The sequence below is a fragment of the Actinia tenebrosa genome, unplaced genomic scaffold (assembly GCF_029948245.1).
Source record: "Actinia tenebrosa isolate PJP-AT-01 unplaced genomic scaffold, QUT_ActTen_1.0 PGA_scaffold9__36_contigs__length_13948895, whole genome shotgun sequence".
Classification (NCBI taxonomy): domain Eukaryota; kingdom Metazoa; phylum Cnidaria; class Anthozoa; order Actiniaria; family Actiniidae; genus Actinia; species Actinia tenebrosa.
Window position 1 is genome coordinate 2,167,278 of NW_028292586.1, and position 9,470 is coordinate 2,176,747.

General features: G+C 38.0%; 3 protein-coding genes across 7 annotated transcripts in view; 2 read left to right on the top strand and 1 right to left on the bottom strand.

The window, feature by feature from the left end:
- The window catches only part of LOC116304150 (serine/threonine-protein phosphatase 1 regulatory subunit 10), a 25,691-nt gene extending 23,928 nt beyond the window's left edge, over positions 1-1,763 (bottom strand). The window contains exon 1 of the mRNA XM_031713820.2: positions 1,644-1,763. The gene's annotated coding sequence lies outside the window, so the exon portion shown is untranslated. The remainder of the gene's footprint in view (positions 1-1,643) is intronic.
- LOC116304153 (cytosolic 5'-nucleotidase 1A) overlaps positions 1-4,694 on the top strand; it is a 5,846-nt gene extending 1,152 nt beyond the window's left edge. For 2 of the 3 annotated variants that reach the window (XM_031713822.2, XM_031713824.2), the window contains 5 exons: positions 340-510; positions 1,658-1,787; positions 2,408-2,635; positions 3,025-3,206; positions 3,458-4,694. In XM_031713822.2, the coding sequence (XP_031569682.2) occupies positions 340-510; positions 1,658-1,787; positions 2,408-2,635; positions 3,025-3,206; positions 3,458-3,826 (1,080 nt within the window). In that variant the 3' untranslated portion in view covers positions 3,827-4,694. The remainder of the gene's footprint in view (positions 1-339; positions 511-1,657; positions 1,788-2,407; positions 2,636-3,024; positions 3,207-3,457) is intronic. The other variant, XM_031713823.2, reaches the window with a different exon arrangement.
- A 109-nt stretch (positions 4,695-4,803) lies between these two features.
- LOC116304146 (cytosolic 5'-nucleotidase 1A) lies at positions 4,804-9,391 on the top strand. Of its 3 annotated transcripts, none has more exons than XM_089024735.1 (6): positions 4,804-5,306; positions 5,919-6,080; positions 6,537-6,666; positions 7,322-7,345; positions 7,780-7,928; positions 8,155-9,391. In XM_089024735.1, the coding sequence occupies exons 1-6, from the start codon at positions 5,202-5,204 to the stop codon at positions 8,521-8,523; spliced, it is 939 nt and encodes a 312-aa protein (XP_088880861.1). In that variant the 5' UTR covers positions 4,804-5,201; the 3' UTR covers positions 8,524-9,391. The 3 variants fall into 3 exon arrangements, with proteins under 3 accessions (XP_088880861.1, XP_088880862.1, XP_088880860.1); XM_089024734.1 differs by having other exon boundaries at positions 4,808-5,306; positions 7,223-7,345; XM_089024736.1 differs by lacking the exon at positions 7,322-7,345 and having other exon boundaries at positions 4,805-5,306.
- The last annotated feature ends 79 nt before the right edge of the window (positions 9,392-9,470 follow it).

Sequence of the window (9,470 nt, forward strand, 5' to 3'; positions counted from 1 at the left end):
ATATCAAATTCCTTCAAATTCGAACCTAGATTTATTTTCCCATTTCCAAATTACTTTTTTTGATATTTTTATTGAAGCAATCTTCCTGCAGCTTGCTTAACCTCGGATTTCCAAGAATAATCTTTGGGGTCACTTGGTAGCTAGGGTAGTAGGGGAGGAGAGGTTAGAGATATTTGTTCACTAGTTAAAGATTAAAAGTCTTTAAGAAAACGAAAGGTTGAGAGAAAAGAAAAGGATTTTGGGACTAGATTTAATCAGGGGTCTTACATATAATAGTCAAACTATGTTTGAATATTTTGTTAATACGTTTCTAACTAAACTTTTTTTGAATCTCTCTAGGGGACAGACTCGAGCAGAACAGTGAATGTTGCAGTTTCTTCTCGAGCTCTATTTGACCTGGAAGAAGAAAATGAAATCTTCGAAAAAAAAGGTCTTGAAGAGTATATACAACTGCAAGTATCCAGGGAAGATAAATTCCTGAAGCCTGGCTCTGCTTTTCCCTTCATCAAGGTGACCCCTTTATTTATTTTTTAATTTATCCACTTTCTACAGGACCTGTTCTTTCATTTTCAATTTTACTTTTTAGACTGTTCTTTCCGATTACTGGAACTTTCCTTGCTTTTTAATTAATTCCTTTACTGTCTGTTCTTGCTATTTCTTTCTTTACTCCGGTTTTTGATATTCTGTGAACATGCATTGGTGCTGTCGTCAATCAAACGCGATCAGTCGGCACCTTTTATATATTTGAACGGCTGCAGTAAATACCAACTTCACAACAAGACGTTGAAGTGTCCGAGTTCGTAAAAGTATGGATAAAACTCTTTCTTTTCGCAACTTCATCATGGTCCGCCTCTTGCACAAGTTTATTTTCTAATGCGTAAAAATGTACCGATTTTTCGTGGAATTTATAATCACTAAAAGCATCACGAACGTCCAACTTTGCTTACCCCAAACTACATTTCCTGGTAGGTTTTAACTGAAATTATTATAGTCAAAATATATTTTGCATGAAATTTGGTTTAAAATTCTTATATTATATATTTCAACCACTACTCCCAGAACTGGGCCGCTTTACCTTGCGACGTTCGCTCTACACGCACTACCACTACATTCCTTCTTTGAACCTTTTTCATTTGAATATTATTAAATCTACACCGCGTGAGAAACACCACACACTTTCGTTTCATTCAAATTTTTTTTTTTTTTTTTAATATGAAAGTGCAGCTTAAGCATTTTCGATTTGTTTATTTTACATTACGCACTAAACATTGATTCGCTGATAAATTTTTTACGTCACGTTCCAATACTCATGTCTGGGCCTGTCGAATGGTTCTGAGAAATTGCGGAAAAGGCGAGATACAAACATTTAATTGGTCTGACATCACGAAAACAATCATGCAAATCCTTGTTTCACTTTACTTTGTTATAATTTTCCGTTCTGTTCTCTTTTCCTTTCTCTTTCTTTCCTTTTCTTTCCATAGAGTCTTTTATTTTCTTTATTTTTTCTTTCTTTCCTTTGTTTTCCATTTCTTTTCTTATTTATAGTTTCGAATTTTGTCGTCGTTTTTCTCCGCGCGCGACCTCATAATCTTCATTTTCGGTCATCATTAATTTAACTAATATTTCATGTAAAATAAACTTACCCTTTATATTTCAGGCCCTTGAAAATGTCAACGCCAAGCTGAGGGAAATAGACCCAAACGAAAGAGAAATCTTCTCCATAGCTTTGATGTCACACAACAATGCAAACGTTGGCATTCGTCTTCAAAAATCCATAGATCATTATGGTAATATTTCATCCTCTAGATAACATTATGTTATACTAATATATTAATGTTTGTTCGTTGTAACTCATGTAATGACGTCACGTCATCGTGAGCCCGCTTAGACACAAGTGAAAAAATCATGCGCTGCTCATAGTCTGTATACGGAAATTAGTCAAAGACGTCCTTCAAGGCTCCGTATTGTGAAACTAAGTAAACAAAATTTGACTTTTGAAGTAAATGATTTGGTCAATTTTGATTAGGAAGCAAATTAAGTCTAGAGGCTGTATGAGTCAGTCGGCTTACAAAATACATGTGACTTCAAAGCAGCTCAATTTGGAGGACGAAACAAAGGATTTTCAATCTCCTGAGAATAGGAGACCTATTGTTATGTCCTCCCAAGCTAAGTACATTCTGACGTGCTGCAAGGATTGTATTGATAATTTGCAGCCAGGCATCATAAAGAGAGCTGACAAAGACATGGCGGCCGCCATGTTGGGTGTTATTGAAAAATGCCGTGAAAATGAGGAATGTACCGTGTGTTTCTATATGAATACAATCATCAAATTAACATGGCCGCAAACAAAAAATATCGACCATCTCCGATATTTCTCTAATTAGATTGTTTTTAATGCTTTCCTTAGGTCTTATCGTGACCAGGATGGCTCTGACAGGAGGAACAAGCCCTGTAGAATACCTCAAGGCCTTCAACATTACTCTGTTTCTCACCTCGTATGAAGATCAAGTCACCGAAGCTATACATCGAGGTACTTCTCTTCATCGTTTCATTTTGGGGCCCACGGGTGACGTAATTGTAGGAACGAGCGACTCTCAATGTGCCCGGGGCTCGATCCCAGGACTCGGCGTCATATGTGAGTCGAATCACAATCAATAGACCTTTCCTGAGATAGCGACCATGATGCATTGTGGTCTAGTCTCGTAACAAACATATTTTATTCATCATACCTTATATGGTGTCGTCTGTAGAACACAATGCGTCCTGTTTATCAAACTCAGAAATGGACTATTGTCCAACTCTCTATTTGCATAGCACTCAAATCACCTCTCTATCTGCATGTTGTGAATTTGCTATCTGCGATGAACTTCGCTGTCCCTTCTCTTTAGTTCCACAGGGATCCCAATAGTAAATGGAATAATTTATTGCGGTCTACCTGTGTTCTTGTCAAGATCGCCACAGGGGTCCCAGCAATAGCTTCAAACCCGTCACTCGTTCTAATCCTGATTCTGTTGTATTTCCAAGGTTTTCCAGCTGCAGTGATGTCCCTTCAGCCGATGAATAATCCCAGCGAGACACAGCTGCGCATCGCTTTTGATTTGGATGCTGTTCTGTTTTCTGACGAGTCTGAAAAAGTCTTCAAGGCCAAGGGACTGGACGCTTACATTGAATACGAACTACAGAACCGAGAGATACCGCTGACCGAGGTTGGTTGACACAGGAAGTCCATCACAGGCATTTTAAAGTATTTCGTATTCGCCTCTTTGAAGTTTAAAAAATAAGGGTAAATTGCAATTGGGTAGGCACAAAATGGCTTCCAAATTCAGCCCCACATCCATTCTGATGAACATTTCACTGCACGAGACTGAAAATAAAACCAAGTAATACAGTAGCTTAATACAGACATCGAACTAAAACCTGTCTCACCGCGAAACAAATTATTCCTTTTTCTACACAGGGACCACTCAAGCCATTTGCTGAAAAAATCGGTCGAATGCAGAAAAAGTTTGACCGCTCCAAAAAAGAATCCTGTCCAATCAGAACGTACATAGTAACGTCACGTGACGCCGTCCTCGGACAACGAGCGCTCAAGACATTGCGTGAGTGGGGACTGGAAATAGACGAGTGTTTCTTCATGGCCGGCGCAGCGAAAGACGAGGTCTTGAAAGCTATCAACCCTCATATTTTCTTTGATGACCAGATTACGCACGTTGCCCGCGCGCGGGAAAAGGGAACGCCGTCTGGTTACGTCACTCACGGGATATCACGTGAGTACGACGCGAAGAAACGAGAGCAGGCAAAAAAGAATTTGACGAACGCGAAATAAGAGGATTTTCGAAAACCACCAGTGCATTATCTTGAGGCACTACTTCAATTGTACCAGGTGACCTTGTCAAATTTCTTTAGGTAATAGTTTTTTTTATAGTAGTAATTTTAAAATAGAATTTCAAAATTTAATAGATTTTTAGTCGAACGAGATTTTTATTGTCAATTTTCGCATACAAAACGTGATAGGACGGGGAAGGAAATTGAAATACGATGAATTTATCTATACCTAATGAGCCACTAGAATGATTCTAGGAGCAACTTGTAAATATGATCCAAGGTAATCAAACCTACACGTACACACGACGTAATTTTTTCGAATAAATATTTTTAAAATAGGGTACCAGATTGCAAACAATTCGAAAATATATTTATGATTTATTTGAATGTAATTTTAGATATGAGATTTTTTACCATTGCAACAAAAACTCAACGAATCCCCATACTTTATATACATAGATTATGAATTTTTTTTAGCGCAATCAGAATTTCAAAATTTATTTAATTCATTGAATGTAATATTGTTAGTTACCATGGTAACGAAATGAGAAAAATTCCAATAAACTAAAATCCGCCAATCGCCATTATTCCGAGGTGGAGAAAACAAACGGGTCGAGATGAAACCGCAGTGCTTTGTGGGGCTGTTTTAAAGGACGAAATAGACGCCATATTGAAAATAAACGATCCCACAATGCAATGCAATGCCAACTCGATCTAGTTTTTTCCTGAACCTCTATTATTATACATAGATTATGAATAGATTATGAGTGTATTAGGTACGTTAAAAAGATAAATTTAAAAAAATTTTTAATTATTTTGTAAGGTTTTCTAATGATGAGACAAATTCAAATAAAATACACCAATCTTTACGTTTTTCTAGGTTGAATTTGTTTTCAGTTTCAGTTTCACACAATTTCTGTTAATCTTTCAATTTTCAAGTAGTTTTGCATCAGGAGAAAATGACCATTCCAATTTTTACGATATGATTACTAATTACCCATTAACAGTCACCCAAAAATCCTATTCTCGTTGCATCATATTACATTATCCCAGGGAAAACATTGACAATGAATCCCATCGATTAAGTTGTGACGTATTTCCGGGTTTAACATTTCTACAACTTGCATTGTGACAGTTAAAATGCGTAAAATTTCCTTAATGATTTAAACTCCACAATCAGAGCTTTGGACAACAAATCCTATATCATGTATGAGAAAAAGTAATAAAAATCTTTATGGAACTGCTTAGTTTTGGACCCGGAAGTCGTTTATAATTTCCATACGATTGACGTCACATGTTAAAAGCTCTATAGTCTGTCTGGTAACTGCAAACGTCTAGCAAAGCTTGTTGGAATTAAAATTATAAATACAGTAACAATGGCTACGAACAGAGAAGACGATGGAACGAAGCTTGGAGAAAATCGCCCTATTCAAGAGTCGCCCAAAGAACCAGATGACGACGAAAAAATATTTATCTTGCCGGTAAGCGAAGCAGAAGAGAAGCAGCAAAAACAATGTGTACTTAGTCCTTTATACTAAAACCCAATAAGAAGCGCTTTTTCACATAGGGTAAACTCTTAATTTCCATTCTCTCAGCGTATATATTTAGTTTAATGATTTTTGTACAAATATTTTTAAAAATTATCGGCCTCCGTGACGAAGGTAGATATTTTTCACCATGCAGTCAGTTGGTTTCGCTTTCACTTTACCATACTGATTATTTACATCGTGAATATGAATAAAACCACTGTTGTATCTCATTTTATTCACCTTTAGAAATGATCTGAAACTGAATACGCTTCACCTATAAACTACGGATTTCTTTACAAAGAGTTATGATTGCGGAAATATGTTCTTTGAAGTTAAAACTTTCACTTTTGCTTTGATTGTTTTGAACGTCTAAGTTTACTTCGTGGTTTATATTTATAACTTTCGCTTTTTGCTCTCTTTACCTTAGGATTCTTCCCGGAAAGAAAAAACAGGAAATGAATTCCCATGAAAAAAATCTTATTCTACATTGCTGTTTGGGAATTTTATATTCAATTCATATATTGCTTCTAAATAAATCGATTTTTACTTCTTTTTCTCTTGTAGGTTGGAAAAGAAATCAACGTAGCCGTTTCCTCTCGAGCTTTGTTCGAATTGGAAGAAGAAAATGATGTGTATGAAAGGAAAGGACGTAAAGAATACATCGACCTTCAAATAAGCCGAGAGGATCAACCTCTGAAGCCAGGGGCAGCGTTCCCTTTTATTAAGGTTAGTTAATGCGCTAATGTTATTAGAGACGGTGATTTTATCATTTAGCCGCGAAGACAATCTTCAGACCTTGCAGTAAAGGACGAGATGATGGAAGGTTGTGGTCTATATTGTTTTCGCTGAAATTCGAGTGATGCTTTCTTAAAATATTTTCCAAAAATAACTACCCAGGGATTCATATCTAATAAAGGTCCATCTATCCTCAAAAGGAGAGTGGATTTAACTTTTTGACTCTTGCCACCATTTGTTTGATTCTTGTTGACATTTCCCAGAGCATATCATTTGGCTAATGAGTAGGGTCTGGGTACGACAATGTATTTTCCTATTGGTGGGCTACCTGTTTCTTTTATAATTTGGACGAGATGGACAGAAAGCGAATAAAGCCAGGATAAAAGACGCCTCCGGCGTAGCAGACCTAGACGGATGTAGTAACAAGTCCATCTACTTTTTTTACAGGCCCTCGAGTATGTGAACGCGAAGTTGAAAGAAAGAGACCCACATGAAAAAGAAATCTTCTCTATAACGTTGATGTCACACAACAGTGGACAAGTTTGTATTCGTCTCCAAAACTCCATTGAACATCATGGTAATTAGAAATATATCAATCAATCATCTAATTAATATACATTTATCATGAATCATCGCTAAGAGGTCATTTCCGGTCTCGTTGGGAATATTTACCAGCTGAATGGCAGGTTTGCGCCAATTGCTTGCTATCAATCACGTGACTTTTTGGAGTTGACTAGGGGGCAAACAAGCAAGTCAAAACATTTCAAAATAAGTCCTCAAACTATTGTATTTGACTATTTTCACGACATCAAACCAGAAGATAAGAGATCAAAACAACCTCCAGGATTCTACAAGCCATCAAAAAAGAGCTATTACCGGAAGTGACGTCTATTGATAGCAACCTATAATTCGCTCTCAATAAACGTCATTTCCGGCCATGGAATGATTGCGCATGGGGGTGGGTCAGTGTGTGTCTCTTACTGACGAAGGCTGGTAGTAAGATTTATAGGATTTCTTCAGCTAATTGATACCAAGCAATTAATTGTGACCCCTCCAATTACAATGCCTACTACCCCCTCCCCTCCTTAAACATAAATGGTACCCAATACAGAAATCCAATTTGATTCAAACAGGACTGAATATAACAGGACTAGCTCTGACTTCAGGTGCAAATATCGTCCCGTATCTAAAACCGTATGAAATAAACCTCTTTCTTACTTCGTTTGAGGAAGAAGTAGCAGAAGCGTTAAAGGAAGGTACGTGGGACCCATTTTCCTTTCTCGATACGCAGAAGCGGAGTCCTCCTTTCCTCGCCCCGCCCCGATCCCCCACCTGCTCCGCTACGCAGTCTTGGTTGATTCAAACCTCTGGTTTGTCTGGAGACGAAGTCTAGTCTATTTTACTTTCGCTGTTGTACCACAGCATGGGACCCGCACCCGCACACGGGCCCCGCGTACCCCCACAACAAAGCCACGCTCAAAATATAGGTAAAAAGCCAACCATGAATCGGAATTTAGGAGTTGATTTTTATCGAAACAACTACCTTACGCGTACAAAAATAACTCTACCCACAAGTGATGGTGGGTCCAGGGATTAAACCACAACCACAGCGGTGAGAGACAGCGCACACCACCCGTTATCAATAGTCTTATAGTTGGATCAATCTCATATCGATTTTGACATCTCAAAGGTTTCGCAGCTGCCGTGATGTCGCTTCAGCCGATGAACTCGCCAAGCGAGACACAACTGCGGATCGCCTTTGATTTGGATGTAGTCCTGTTTGCCGATGAAAACAAAGAAGACGACGAGTATGCTCAACAGGATGCTTCGTTGAACGAGGTAAAACAGACCTCCTTGAATTGTGTAGCAGAAGGTAATGGTGGTGTTAGCACCAATACAACATGATATTCCATCAAATTAGGTATAATAAACCTCCTTGCTATAGGCGCAATGTATTAGAAGCAGTAGCATTAGTGGTAGTAGTAGTAGCAGCAGTAGTAGGTGGTTGTAGTGGTAGCGGCGTTCAGTTTTAACCCTTAAAACATCACAAGTTTAACAATTTCAGGGTCCCTTAAAGAAGTTTGCCGAGGCCATCGGTCGAATGCAGAAAAAGCTCATTACTGTGGAGCCCTGTCCAATCAGGACATACATAATTTCGTCACGTTCTGCAAAAATAGGACGTCGCGCTCAGATTACGTTACGTAACTGGGGTCTGGAAATCGATGAGAGCCATTTCAAGGAAGGTCTGCCGACAGACAAATTACTCAAGATAATCAACCCGCACATTTACTTCAATAACAAGGATGCCGATGTGGAGAGTGCAAGAGCAAAAGGCACGCCCACTGGGTACGTGAAAGGCGGAGAGCACAGCCACGACGAAAAGAAAAAAGAGGACGTTAAGAAGGATCTGTTTAAGAGCAAGGAACCACTTTAAGATATAACACACTGTTGTGCTTCTGTATTAGTGGTGCTCGCACATTTCAAGCGATATACATATCATTTGTTGTCTATCAGTTGAATTGACAGTAACGCAAATTGACAGTAACGCAAATTGACAGTAACGCAAATTGACAGTAACGGAAATTGTCATTAATGCAAATTGACAGTAACTTAAATTGACAGTAACGGAAATTGACAGTAACTCAAATTGACAGTAACGCAAGTTGACAGTTACACAAATTGACAGTTATGCAAATTGATAGTAACGCAAATTGACAGTAACACAAATTGACAGTTATGCAAATTGATAGTAACGCAAATTGACAGTAACGCAAATTGACAGTTATGCAAATTGATAGTAACGCAAATTGACAGTAACGCAAATTGACAGTTATGCAAATTGATAGTAACGCAAATTGACAGTAACGCAAATTGACAGTTATGCAAATTGATAGTAACGCAAATTGACAGTAACGCAAATTGACAGTTATGCAAATTGATAGTAACGCAAAATGACAGTAACGCATAATAGAGGTTAATCGCTGAAAAGAGTTTTCATAGAATTTAACAGAGGTCTTAACAAGGTGCCTCTTGAGGTTTGAGCGAAGGGGTCAGTTAAGTACTTAATGAACTGCTATAAGAAACTGGACACGATGCTCGAGACTCGTGGCTCAGTAAATATTCCCCGGTATTCACTTCGCCTTCGGAGAATAATTGTTAAATAATATTTATTGCGTACAGTACTCCATTTAGTCTAACCCTAAACTGGATGTTCCTGTTAAAATATTTGGGGGGGAAATAATCTAAGTTGCGAAAATTTATGTTGCGGAGTAGAGAGTGCAATAAAAAAGATATGAAAAACCTTAGTTTTATAATTTTAAGTATCGCAAATTTCTCACAGATGTATGTTCTCATTTGGGTCCGCCCTTTTCCCGCCAAATT